The sequence below is a fragment of the Oncorhynchus gorbuscha genome, linkage group LG02 (genome assembly GCF_021184085.1).
Source record: "Oncorhynchus gorbuscha isolate QuinsamMale2020 ecotype Even-year linkage group LG02, OgorEven_v1.0, whole genome shotgun sequence".
Classification (NCBI taxonomy): Eukaryota; Metazoa; Chordata; class Actinopteri; order Salmoniformes; family Salmonidae; genus Oncorhynchus; species Oncorhynchus gorbuscha.
In genome coordinates, this window is record NC_060174.1 from 108400659 (window position 1) to 108415555 (window position 14897).

Consider the following 14897-nt stretch of genomic DNA (forward strand, 5'->3'; position numbering starts at 1 on the left):
TGTGTATTGGTGTGTATTGGTGTGTATAGATGTATTGGTGTGTATAGATGTGTATTGGTGTGTATTGATGTGTATTGGTGTGTATTGGTGTGTATAGATGTGTATTGGTGTGTATTGGTGTGTATTGGTGTGTATTGGTGTGTATAGATGTGTATTGGTGTGTTGTGATGTGTATTGGTGTGTATTGGTGTGTATAGCTGCATTGGTGTGTATAGATGTGTATTGGTGTGTATTGGTGTGTGTATAGATGTGTATTGGTGTGTGTATAGATGTGTATTGGTGTGTGTATAGATGTGTATTGGTGTGTATAGATGTGTATTGGTGTGTACTGATGTGTACTGATATGTATTGGTGTGTATAGATGTGTATTGATGTGTATTGGTGTGTATAGAGGTGTATTGGTGTGTATTGGTGTGTATAGAGGTGTATTGGTGTGTATTGGTGTGTATAGATGTGTATTGGTGTGTATTGATGTATATTGGTGTGTATAGATGTGTATTGGTGTGTGTTGATGTGTATTGGTGTGTATAGATGTGTATAGATGTGTATTGGTGTGTATAGATGTGTATTGGTGTGTATTGGTGTGTACTGATGTGTACTGATATGTATTGGTGTATTGATGTGTATTGGTGTGTATAGATGTGTATTGGTGTGTATTGGTGTGTACTGATGTGTACTGATATGTATTGGTGTGTATAGATGTGTATTGGTGTGTATTGGTGTGTACTGATGTGTATTGGTGTGTACTGGTGTGTATAGATGTGTATTGGTGTGTATAGTGGTCCTTCTGTAGTTCAGTTGGTAGAGCATGGCGCTTGTAAGGCCAGGGTAGTGGGTTCGATTCCCGGGACCACCCATACGTTCTATTGTATTCTGTTCTATTGTATTCTGTTCTATTGTATTCTGTTCTATTGTATTCTGTTCTGTTGTATTCTGTTCTATTGTATTCTGTTCTATTGTATTCTGTCGTATTCTATTCTGTTATATTGTATTCTGTTCTATTGTATTCTGTTCTATTGTATTCTGTCGTTACGTTGCGTTAAAAGAACGACAATAGCTGGCTAGCTAACCTAGAAAATCGCTCTAGGCTACACAATTATCTTTGATACAAAGACGGCTATGTAGCTAGCTATGTAGCTAGCTACGATCAAACAAATCAAACCGTTGTACTGTAATGAAATGAAATGAAAATGTGATACTACCTGTGAATGCGACCGGGTTGTTGAGTTCTATTCAGAAGACGTTGGCTAGCGTTGGCTAGCTGTTGGCTAGCTAGCAGAGTCTCCTACGTAGCTAACCTCGGTAAATTAAGATAATCACTCTAAGACTACACACTCTAAACCTAAACAACACAATTATCTTGGAACGAAGATACGAAGACAGCAAAGACAGCTATGTAGCTAGCTAACACTACACTGATCGAGTCGTTCAGTTGAGTGTAATAGTTTTCCCAGTGCAGCTAATCAGTGGACGTTAGCTAGCTGGCTAGTGAAGACTACGTCAGGACGGCGAAATACGATAATTACGCAATTATCTTCGATACAAAGACGGCTATGTAGCTAGCTGAGAAGAAATTGCTAAGATTAGACAAATCAAACTGTTGTGCTATAATGAAATATAATGAAATGAAATGTAAAAAGTTATACTACCTGCGGGAGCAAGAGCCGATGCGACCACCCGCTCCAAACCGGAACCGGAACCTATTCTGTTTTACTGTATTCTATTCTGTTCTATCTAACCGTTGTGCTATAATGAAATGTAATGAAATGTAATGAAAAAGTTCTATTGTATTCTGTTCTGTTGTATTCTGTTCTATTGTATTCTGTTCTATTCTATTCTGTTCTATTGTATTCTATTCTATTGTATTCTGCTCTATTCTATTCTGTTCTATTGTATTCTGTTCTATTGTATTCTGTTCTATTGTATTCTGTCGTATTCTATTCTGTTCTATTGTATTCTGTTCTATTGTATTCTGTTCTATTGTATTCTGTCGTATTCTATTCTGTTCTATTGTATTCTGTTCTATTGTATTCTGTTCTATTGTATTCTGTCGTATTCTATTCTGTTCTATTTTATTCTGTTCTATTGTATTCTGTTCTATTGTATTCTGTTCTATTATATTCTGTTCTATTGTATTCTATTCTGTTCTGTTCTATTGTATTCTGTTCTATTGTATTCTGTTCTATTGTATTCTGTTCTATTGTATTCTGTTCTATTGTATTCTGTCGTATTCTATTCTGTTTTACTGTATTCTATTCTGTTCTATTGTATTCTGTTCTATTGTATTCTGTTCTATTGTATTCTGTTCTATTATATTCTGTTCTGTTTTACTGTATTGTATTCTGTTCTATTGTATTCTATTCTGTTTTACTGTATTATATTCTGTTCTATTGTATTATACAGTATCCAGTGTCCTTTAGTGCTACCATCTCCTCCCACTAGGTGGTGCTGTTATCTATCTGGGTGCTGGGGTTCATCATCGCCGTGGTTCCCCTGATGAATGAGGACCTGTTTGGGAACTACTATGGTCGTAATGGGGTCTGCTTCCCCCTACACTCTGACAGACAGGAGAAGCCCACTGCTAAAGGATACTCTATCGGCATATTCCTGGGTACAGTGTGTGGTACAGCATGGATGTGCTTGTTGGTTAAAGGGATGCTTATTGGTTGTTGGGTAAAGGGATGCTTGTTGGTTAAAGGGATGCTTATTGGTTGTTGGGTAAAGGGATGCTTATTGGTTGTTGGGTAAAGGGATGCTTGTTGGGTAAAGGGATGCTTGTTGGTTAAAAGGATGCTTGTTGGGTAAAGGGATGCTTATTGGGTAAAGGGATGCTTGTTGGGTAAAGGGATGCGTGTTGGGTAAAGGGATGCTTATTGGGTAAAGGGATGCTTGTTGGGTAAAGGGATGCTTGTTGGGTAAAGGGATGCATATTGGGTAAAGGGATGCTTGTTGGGTAAAGGGATGCATATTGGGTAAAGGGATGCTTGTTGGGTAAAGGGATGCATATTGGGTAAAGGGATGCTTGTTGGGTAAAGGGATGCTTATTGGTTGTTGGGTAAAGGGATGCTTGTTGGGTAAAGGGATGCTTGTTGGGTAAAGGGGTGCATATTGGGTAAAGGGATGCTTGTTGGGTAAAGGGATGCTTATTGGTTGTTGGGTAAAGGGATGCTTGTTGGGTAAAGGGATGCTTGTTGGGTAAAGGGATGCTTGTTGGGTAAAGGGATGCTTATTGGTTGTTGGGTAAAGGGATGCTTATTGGGTAAAGGGATGCTTGTTGGGTAAAGGGATGCTTGTTGGGTAAAGGGATGCTTATTGGTTGTTGGGTAAAGGGATGCTTATTGGTTGTTGGGTAAAGGGATGCTTGTTGGGTAAAGGGATGCTTGTTGGGTAAAGGGATGTATATTGGGTAAAGGGATGCTTGTTGGTTAAAGGGATGCTTATTGGTTGTTGGGTAAAGGGATGCTTGTTGGGTAAAGGGATGCTTATTGGTTGTTGGGTAAAGGGATGCTTATTGGGTAAAGGGATGCTTGTTGGGTAAAGGGATGCTTATTGGTTGTTGGTTAAAGGGATGCTTATTGGTTGTTGGGTAAAGGGATGCTTGTTGGGTAAAGGGATGCTTGTTGGGTAAAGGGATGCATATTGGGTAAAGGGATGCTTGTTGGGTAAAGGGATGCTTATTGGTTGTTGGGTAAAGGGATGCTTGTTGGGTAAAGGGATGCTTGTTGGGTAAAGGGATGCTTATTGGTTGTTGGGTAAAGGGATGCTTGTTGGGTAAAGGGATGCTTGTTGGGTAAAGGGATGCTTATTGGTTGTTGGGTAAAGGGATGCTTATTGGTTGTTGGGTAAAGGGATGCTTATTGGGTAAAGGGATGCTTGTTGGGTAAAGGGATGCTTATTGGTTGTTGGGTAAAGGGATGCTTGTTGGGTAAAGGGATGCTTATTGCTTGTTGGGTAAAGGGATGCTTGTTGGGTAAAGGGATGCTTGTTGGGTAAAGGGATGCTTATTGCTTGTTGGGTAAAGGGATGCTTGTTGGTTGTTGGGTAAAGGGATGCTTGTTGGGTAAAGGGATGCTTATTGGTTGTTGGTTAAAGGGATGCTTGTTGGGTAAAGGGATGCTTGTTGGGTAAAGGGATGCTTATTGGTTGTTGGGTAAAGGGATGCTTGTTGGTTGTTGGGTAAAGGGATGCTTGTTGGGTAAAGGGATGCTTGTTGGGTAAAGGGATGCTTGTTGGTTGTTGGGTAAAGGGATGCGTGTTGGTTGTTGGGTAAAGGGATGCTTGTTGGGTAAAGGGATGCTTGTTGGGTAAAGGGATGCTTGTTGGTTGTTGGGTAAAGGGATGCTTGTTGGGTAAAGGGATGCTTGTTGGGTAAAGGGATGCTTGTTGGGTAAAGGGATGCTTGTTGGGTAAAGGGATGCTTGTTGCTTGTTGGGTAAAGGGATGCTTATTGGTTGTTGGGTAAAGGGATGCTTGTTGGGTAAAGGGATGCTTGTTGGGTAAAGGGATGCTTATTGGTTATTGGGTAAAGGGATGCTTGTTGGGTAAAGGGATGCTTGTTGGGTAAAGGGATGCTTGTTGGGTAAAGGGATGCTTGTTGGTTGTTGGGTAAAGGGATGCTTGTTGGGTAAAGGGATGCTCGTTGGGTAAAGGGATGCTTGTTGGGTAAAGGGATGCTTGTTGGTTGTTGGGTAAAGGGATGCTTGTTGCTTGTTGGGTAAAGGGATGCTTGTTGCTTGTTGGGTAAAGGGATGCTTGTTGGGTAAAGGGATGCTTGTTGGGTAAAGGGATGCTTGTTGGGTAAACTATTCTCTGGACTCTCTTTGCAGTATGCAACCCCTCAAGTTTGTTTACCAACTCATACAAGTAGTAGAAAAAGACCAATCTGGAAAGTTATTATAGCACTGTCTAATCCAATCTCTCTCTTATTTATATATATATATATAAATATAAATCTGTCTCGTTCTCTCTCTGTCTCGTTCTCTCTCTCTCTGTCTCTCTCTCTCTGTCTTGTTCTCTCTCTCTCTCTCTCTTTCTCTCTCTCTCTCTCTCTCGTTCTCTCTCTCTGTCTCGTTCTTTCTCTCGTTCTCTCTCTCTCTCTCTCTCTCTGTCTCGTTCTCTCTCTCTCTCTCTGTCTCTCTCTCTCTCTCTGTCTCGTCTCTCTCTCTCTCTCTCTGTCTCTCTCTCTCTCTCTGTCTCTCTCTCTCTCTCTCTCTCTCTCTCTCTCTCTCTCTCTCTCTCTCTCTCTCTCTCTCTCTCTCTCTCTCTCTCTCTCTGTCTCTAGGTCTGAACCTGGCAGCGTTCCTAGTGATCGTGTTCTCTTACTCCTCCATGTTCTACTCCATCTACAAGACTGGTATCAACGCTACAGGTAAAGAAAAAATTATGTTTCATTTCTCCAGAACCTTATCTCTACCAGCTTGTTCTGTTACAGTCCTGAGGAGCAGGCTACACAGAGACCTAGCAGTGGCTAACAGGTTCTTCTGTTACAGACCTGAGGAACAGGCTACATAGAGACCTAGCTGTGGCTAACAGGTTCTTCTGTTACAGACCTGAGGAGCAGGCTACACAGAGACCTAGCTGTGGCTAACAGGTTCTTCTGTTACAGACCTGAGGAGCAGGCTACACAGAGAGCTAGCTGTGGCTAACAGGTTCTTCTGTTACAGACCTGAGGAGCAGGCTACACAGAGAGCTAGCTGTGGCTAACAGGTTCTTCTGTTACAGACCTGAGGAGCAGGCTACACAGAGACCTAGCTGTGGCTAACAGGTTCTTCTGTTACAGACCTGAGGAGCAGGCTACACAGAGACCTAGCTGTGGCTAACAGGTTCTTCTGTTACAGACCTGAGGAGCAGGCTACACAGAGACCTAGCTGTGGCTAACAGGTTCTTCTGTTACAGACCTGAGGAGCAGGCTACACAGAGACGTGGCTGTAGCGAACAGGTTCTTCTGTTACAGACCTGAGGAGCAGGCTACACAGAGACGTGGCTGTAGCTAACAGGTTCTTTTGTTACAGACCTGAGGAGCAGGCTACACAGAGACGTGGCTGTAGCTAACAGGTTCTTCTGTTACAGACCTGAGGAGCAGGCTACACAGAGAGCTAGCTGTGGCTAACAGGTTCTTCTGTTACAGACCTGAGGAGCAGGCTACACAGAGACCTAGCTGTGGCTAACAGGTTCTTCTGTTACAGACCTGAGGAGCAGGCTACACAGAGACCTAGCTGTGGCTAACAGGTTCTTCTGTTACAGACCTGAGGAGCAGGCTACACAGAGACCTAGCTGTGGCTAACAGGTTCTTCTGTTACAGACCTGAGGAGCAGGCTACACAGAGACGTGGCTGTAGCGAACAGGTTCTTCTGTTACAGACCTGAGGAGCAGGCTACACAGAGACGTGGCTGTAGCTAACAGGTTCTTTTGTTACAGACCTGAGGAGCAGGCTACACAGAGACGTGGCTGTAGCTAACAGGTTCTTCTTCATCGTCTTCTCTGACGCCCTCTGCTGGATCCCCATCTTCCTAGTCAAGATACTGTCCCTGCTGCAGGTCGAGATACCAGGTAAATACTGTCCCTGCTGCAGGTCGAGATACCAGGTAAATACTGTCCCTGCTGCAGGTCGAGATACCAGGTAAATACTGTCCCTGCTGCAGGTCGAGATACCAGGTAAATACTGTCCCTGCTGCAGGTCGAGATACCAGGTAAATACTGTCCCTGCTGCAGGTCGAGATACCAGGTAAATACTGTCCCTGCTGCAGGTCGAGATACCAGATAAATACTGTCCCTGCTGCAGGTCGAGATACCAGGTAAATACTGTCCCTGCTGCAGGTCGAGATACCAGGTAAATACTGTCCCTGCTGCAGGTTGAGATACCAGGTAAATACTGTCCCTGTTGCAGGTCGAGATACCAGGTATATACTGTCCCTGCTGCAGGTCGAGATACCAGGTAAATACTGTCCCTGCTGCAGGTCGAGATACCAGGTAAATACTGTCCCTGCTGCAGGTCGAGATACCAGGTAAATACTGTCCCTGTTGCAGGTCGAGATACCAGGTATATACTGTCCCTGCTGCAGGTCGAGATACCAGGTAAATACTGTCCCTGTTGCAGGTCGAGATACCAGGTAAATACTGTCCCTGCTGCAGGTCGAGATACCAGGTAAATACTGTCCCTGCTGCAGGTCGAGATACCAGGTAAATACTGTCCCTGCTGCAGGTCGAGATACCAGGTAAATACTGTCCCTGCTGCAGGTCGAGATACCAGGTAAATACTGTCCCTGCTGCAGGTCGAGATACCAGGTAAATACTGTCCCTGCTGCAGGTCGAGATACCAGGTAAATACTGTCCCTGCTGCAGGTCGAGATACCAGGTATATACTGTCCCTGCTGCAGGTCGAGATACCAGGTAAATACTGTCCCTGCTGCAGGTCGAGATACCAGGTAAATACTGTCCCTGCTGCAGGTCGAGATACCAGGTAAATACTGTCCCTGCTGCAAGTTCGAGATACCAGGTATATACCTCCCCTGTCCTAAATATCACACACACACACACACACACACACACACACACACACACACACACACACACACACACACACACACACACACACACACACACACACACACACACACACACACACACACACACACACACACACACACACATCACCCCTCCTACACACCACACACACACATCACCCCTCCTACACACCACACACACACACACCACACACACACACCACCCCTCCTACACACCACACACACACACCACCCTTCCTACACACACACACGACCTCTCCTACACACACACACACACACACACACCACCCCTCCTACACACCACACACACCATCTCTCCTACACACACACACCACCTCTCCTACACACACACACACACACACACACACACACACACACACACACACACACACACACACACACACACACACACACACACACACACACACACACACACACACACACACACACACACACACACACACACACCACCCCTCCTACACTCTACACACCACACACACACACACACCACCTCTCCTACACACACCACCCCTCCTACACACCACACACACACACCACCTCTCCAACACACCACACACACACACACCACCCCTCCTACACACCACACACACACACCACACACACACACACACACACACACCACCCCTCCTGCACACCACACACACACACCACCCCTCCTACACACCACACACCACCCCTCCTACACACCACACACACACACACACACCACCCCTCCTACACACCACACACACACACACCACCCCTCCTACACACCACACACACACCTCTAACCAGGAGCGCAACAATTGTTTTTTAGAAGTGGTGGGGACATTTTCCTCTCCAGTCCCCATGTGAATGTCCGTCCCCCCCGGCCTCTAACTCCCTCTCTCCCTCCCTCCTCCAGGTACCATCTCATCCTGGGTGGTGATCTTTATATTACCCATCAACAGTGCCCTGAACCCCATCCTCTACACTCTGACTACCAGCTTCTTCAGAGAACAGGTAGTGTTTAGTCGTAGCAGGACCAATGGGACTTTGTTCAAAAAGGAGTGTGCACTCTATAGGGAATAGGGTGCTATTTAGGGCCTCTCGTTGTTGTTTTGTTTAGTTTACCTGCCACCGTTGGTAAATAAATACCTATATCAAATCAAATCTAATGTTATTGGTCACATACACGTGTTTAGCAGATGTTATCCCCATACGTAGAATGTATGCACACATGACTGTAAGTCGCTTTGGATAAAAGCGTCTGCTAAATGGCATATATTATTATTATTATTATAATTCAGACCTGTTTCACATTTTGTTACAGCCTTATTCCAATTGAAATTGGGTTCAAGTCCAGGCTCTGGCTGGGCCACTCAAGGACATTCATAGACTTGACTTGAAGCCACTCCTGCATTGTCTTGGCTGTGCGCTTAGGGTCGTTGTCCTGTTGGAAAGTGAATCTTCGCTCCAGTCTGAGGTCCTGAGCGCTCTGGAGCAGGTTTTCATCAAGGATCTCTCTGTACTTTGCTCCGTTCATCTTTCACTCGATCCTGACTAGTCTCCCAGTACCTGCCACTGGAAAACATCCCCACAGCCTGATGCTGCCACCACCATGATTCACTGTAGGGATGGTGCCAGGTTTCCATCAGATGTGACGCTTGGCATTCAGGCCAAAGATTTCAATCTTGGTTTCATTAGTCCAGAGAATCTTGTTTCTCATGGTCTGAGTCCTTTAGGTGTCTTTTGGCAATCTCCAAGCGGGCTGTCATGTGTCTTTTACTGAGGAGTGGCTTCCGTCTGGCCACTCTACCATAAAGGCCTGATTGGTGGAGAGCTGCAGAGATGGTTGTCCTTCTGGAAGGTTCTCCCATGTCCACAGAGGAACTCTGGAGCTCTGCCAGAGTGACCATTGTTGTGGAAATATTGAATCAAATATTTCTCAGATACCGGCACTTGTCATTTCAATTAGACTTTATTCTGCCTAGGTTCTGTTTAACTCTATGTTGATCCAACTTGGTCCATTCTGCTGACACGTGTTTAATAATGAACCCCGTATTGATTCTGCTCACTACTTCTGAGAAAACAGTATAGGTATTGGAAAAATTCCCAAAGTACTGGAAATTCTCTAACACCATCGGGTTCTTGGTCAGCTGGTAATCAGGTTGTGTCATCTGCAAACTTGATGGTTGAGTTGGTGACGTGCATGGCCACGCAGTCATGCGTGTGCAGGGAGTACAGGAGGGGGCTGAGTACACACCCTTGTGGGGCCCCTGTGTTGAGGATCAGCGATGTGGAGGTGTTGTTTCCTACCTTCTCCACCTGGGGGGGCAGCCCGTCAGGAAGTCCAGGACCCAGTTGCAAAGGGCGGGGTTCAGACCCAGGTCCCCGACCTTGATGATGAGCTTGGAGAGTATGAAGGCAGTGGTGCCGAGCGATAGTCAATGAACAGCATTCTTACATAGGTATTCCTCTTGTCCAGATGGGTTAGGGCAGTGTGATGGCGATTGCATCGTCTGTGGATCTATTGGGGCGGTAAGCACATTGGACTGGGTCTATGGTGTCAGGATAAGGTGTAGGTGATATGATCCCTTGACTAGTCTCTCAAAGCACTTCACGATGACGGAAGTGAGTGCTACAGGGCGACAGTCATTTAGTTCAGTTACCTTTTGCTTTCTTGGGTACAGGAACAATGGTGGACATCTTGAAGAAAGTGAGGACAGCCAACTGGGATAGGGAGGGATTGAATATGTCCGTAGACACTCCAGCCAGACACATAGATAACGACACATACAGTATATAAATAGACTATGATACAGTACATATATTTATATATTTAATATTATTTTTATTTTGCCTCTATCACAGTATAATATTCTACCAAAATGTGACTTGTACAGACATGTAGTATCAGGATAGTTCTAATCACTAGGTTTCATCTGATGAACTAAAAAGCTGTGACCGCCAGGTAAGTTACTGAGAACGCGACAATTGATCTGAAAAAGATTAATTTAATTTACATTTTTTAATGGATTTATTCTGTCGTCTGTCTAACAACTTACAGGTGGAGGTCCTGCTGTGTCGTTGGCAGAGAAGGTCGACCCTGAAGAGGAACAGGAAGAGCCTGACCTCTACTGTATACATAGAGGATTCAAGGAATACACTCAACCAGCCTCCAGCATACCTACCTACTGTACCCCGGGTACCACTGACTGATATGGATCCTCGCTACGGGTGAAGGAGAGGTGGTAGGAGTGGGGGGGGGGCCCTCGTCATGGGAAGGAGGGAGTGAGAAAGGAGGAGGGAGAGTATGAATGAGAGAGAGGGAGAAAAAAAACGTCGGCTCCCCTAATGATCTGCCCAGCATGTCTGATATGGCTCATTTGCTGCCGGTGAGAGAGAACTAGACCGCTGCATATGAATGGCCCGTTAGGACCAGGGCTGTTCTGAAGAGGGCTGTTTTGAGACTAATGGATAGGGTTATTACTACCGCAAATTAAAATGCCCTTTGGGTACAATAACCTATTCGTTCTCAAAAGCTCCAAGCCTTTCAACTGGAGCAAACTCACCTCTTCCACTGTACACAGACAAATGTGTAGCGCCCACCTGTTGGGGACGAGGAGGATGAATAGTGTGTTTACATGTGAACTCTTCGTCAACAAACCTCTCTTTGTTTGTTTGTACATATTCTACTCAATGTGTGTTCCTTTTAACCTTCTAGATTAGTGTTTCTTGGTTGTCTTTAAAAAATATATATATACTTTGAAACAAAAGTATACACCTCACACACGTGATGATGGGCTTGTAGAAGAAGTTAGGTCAGATGCAGAGTTGAAAATGTATTCAATGTTGAGTTTGCATTCCAGCATTACACTTTATGTAATTATGTTATCACAGAAGACTGAACTATAACCAAACCGTTTGACATAGAAACATCAGATTTATCTGCGTCATTTTATATATTTTTTTAAATGATTATTCATTATGCAATTCTGAAAAATATTGATAACATTTCACCCATGACGCCACTAGTGGGGGATTTGGTCATTTCACTGCAGGAACTAGTGAACTTTCTCCCTAAATCTGCGTACCAAATGGCACCCGGTTTCCTAAGTAGGGCATTACTTTTGACCAGGGCCCAGAGTAGTGCACCTTATAGGGAACAGGGTGTTATTTGGGGTACTTCCCTGGTTCTCTGTTTCTTTACTGGACTCTTACCTGGAATGACCTGTCTGTGTGCTGTACATTGGGATAATTCCCTGGTTCTCTGTTTCTTTACTGGACTCTTACCTGGAATGACCTGTCTGTGTGCTGTACATTTTCAGCTGTATCTTAGCCGACTCTGGGTCGGTGCCAATGTGTGTATTACGTCTCACTTTCCCTGCGACTGTACACAAGAAGCCTTGACCGAGGAAGATCGGCTCACAGGGCCGGAGCCCCTGTTTCTGTAGAGCAGCTTCAACAAACATCCTTACAGGAAAATCACACGTTTTCTGGAAAACACTTCACAGGATGATATTTCACATTTAGTTTCATGTGGATTACATTTTTTTTCTAGGAGAGATTCACAAGCCTTGCAAGACAAAGGTGAGTCGTTATGATGAACACACAGTGTTTTCAATTTAAACACGTGACGCATGTTGTCATACATGGCTACATTGTGTATGTTTCTGTATACAGTCATTCATATTCAACATGTCCTCAACTGGGATTTGAACTCACAACCTCTTGGTTCACGGCCATTCCAATCTTCCTGCTTTGTCATTCATATTCAACATGTCCTCAACTGGGATTTGAACTCACAACCTCTTGGTTCACAGCCATTCCAATCTTCATGCTTAGTCATTAATATTCAACATGTCCTCAACTGGAATTTGAACTCACAACCATTCCAATCTTCCTGCTCTGTCATTAATATTCAACATGTCCTCAACTGGGATTTGAACTCACAACCTCTTGGTTCACAGCCATTCCAATCTTCATGCTTAGTCATTAATATTCAACATGTCCTCAACTGGGATTTGAACTCACAACCATTCCAATCTTCCTGCTTTGTCATTAATATTCAACATGTCCTCAACTGGGATTTGAACTCACAACCTCTTGGTTCACAGCCATTCCAATCTTCCTGCTTGACCACCATGTCAGTAACTGATTTCACCTGCATTGCTACACTTTGAACTTCAAAGTAAATCTGAGTTTAGTTAATAAGGATTGGTGTCCCACTAGCAGGACAACTTCGGGTGAAACTGGAGAGCGTGCAATTCAAATAAATGTTATAGATTTTAAACATTTAGGTACATATAAGTGTCTTACATCGGCTGAAAGCTTAAATCCTTAAACTGCACTGTCCGATTTACAGTAGCCATGACAGTGAAAACATACCATGCGATTGTTTGAGGACGGCGCCCCACATCAAAATATTTTTCCACCGGCACAGGTTTAATACATTCACATACAACGATAAAATATTAACTTACTTTTTGAAAATCTTCCTCTGATTTGTCATCCAAAGGGTCCCAGCTATAACATGTAGTGTTGTTTAATACATTCACATACATAAATATTAAAACTTACTTTTTTTAAATCGGATTTGTCATCCAAAGGGTTCCAGCTATAAAATGTTCTGTCATTGTGTTAGATAAACTACTTCTTTATATCCCAAAAAGTCTGTTTAGTTGGCGCCATCGATTTGAGTAATCCACTCGTTCAACATGCAGAGAAAAGAATCTGAAAATATACCCCTAAACTTTGTTTCAACAAGTCAAAATAAGTTCCTATTTACTCCTATTTACTCCTAAAATGTATTCAAATTATAATATTTATTTCCGGAAAATAAGTATGTTCAATAGGAAACTCACGGCGTGAGCAAACACGAATTTCCAAGACTGTCCTTCTACTAAAACTAATATTTCTTCTTCGTTTTTGATGTTACAAGCCTGAAATCTTGATCATAGACTGCTGACAACATGTGGAAGCCAAAGGAATTGCATCCAGGGAGATCATTTCCAATATGAGCTTTCTCTTGCAATTCTAAAAGGATGGTCTCTCAAAAGGATTTGGGTTTTCTCCTACCATGTGTTATATTCTCCTACCTTATATTAACATTTCTACAAATGTCAAAGTGTTTACTTTCTAATGGTACCAATTATATGCATATCCTGGCTTCTGGGCCTGAGCTACAGGCAGTTTACTTTGGGACTGTCATTCAGACAGGAAGTGAAGAAAAAAGAGGCCTAGCCCTAAGAAGTTTAAAAAAGTGGATATTCTACAGTCCACATGTCTGTTACTGTATATTCTACAGTCCACATGTCTGTTACTGTATATTCTACAGTCCACATGTCTGTTACTGTATATTCTACAGTCCAAATGTCTGTTACTGTATATTCTACAGTCCACATGTCTGTTACTGTATATTCTACAGTCCACATGTCTGTTACTGTATATTCTACAGTCCACATGTCTGTTACTGTATATTCTACAGTCCACATGTCTGTTACTGTATATTCTACAGTCCACACTGTTACTGTATATTCTACAGTCCACATGTCTGTTACTGTATATTCTACAGTCCACATGTCTGTTACTGTATATTCTACAGTCCACATGTCTGTTACTGTATATTCTACAGTCCACATGTCTGTTACTGTATATTCTACAGTCCACATGTCTGTTACTGTATATTCTACAGTCCACATGTCTGTTACTGTATATTCTACAGTCCACATGTCTGTTACTGTATATTCTACAGTCCACATGTCTGTTACTGTATATTCTACAGTCCACATGTCTGTTACTGTATATTCTACAGTCCACATGTCTGTTACTGTATATTCTACAGTCCACATGTCTGTTACTGTATATTCTACAGTCCACATGTCTGTTACTGTATATTCTACAGTCCACATGTCTGTTACTGTATATTCTACAGTCCACATGTCTGTTACTGTATATTCTACAGTCCACATGTCTGTTACTGTATATTCTACAGTCCACATGTCTGTTACTGTATATTCTACAGTCCACATGTCTGTTACTGTATATTCTACAGTCCACATGTCTGTTACTGTATATTCTACAGTCCACATGTCTGTTACTGTATATTCTACAGTCCACATGTCTGTTACTGTATATTCTACAGTCCACATGTCTGTTACTGTATATTCAGTATGTCTGTTAGTCAGTCCACATGTCTGTTACTGTATATTCTACAGTCCACATGTCTGTTACTGTATATTCTACAGTCCACATGTCTGTTACTGTATATTCTACAGTCCACATGTCTGTTACTGTATATTCTACAGTCCACATGTCTGTTAATGTATATTCTACAGTCCACATGTCTGTTACTGTATATTCTACAGTCCACATGTCTGCACAAAATACCCC

At 43.2% G+C, this 14897-nt stretch overlaps 1 protein-coding gene across 1 annotated transcript in view; it reads left to right on the plus strand.

Moving 5' to 3' along the window:
• The window catches only part of LOC123995215 (relaxin receptor 2-like), a 188982-nt gene extending 176470 nt beyond the window's left edge, over positions 1–12512 (plus strand). Inside the window, exons 18-22 of the mRNA XM_046298650.1 lie at positions 2443–2611; positions 5282–5368; positions 6418–6549; positions 8428–8525; positions 10573–12512. Coding sequence (XP_046154606.1) covers positions 2443–2611; positions 5282–5368; positions 6418–6549; positions 8428–8525; positions 10573–10746 — 660 coding nt within the window. The 3' untranslated portion in view covers positions 10747–12512. The remainder of the gene's footprint in view (positions 1–2442; positions 2612–5281; positions 5369–6417; positions 6550–8427; positions 8526–10572) is intronic.
• Positions 12513–14897: the final 2385 nt, after the last annotated feature.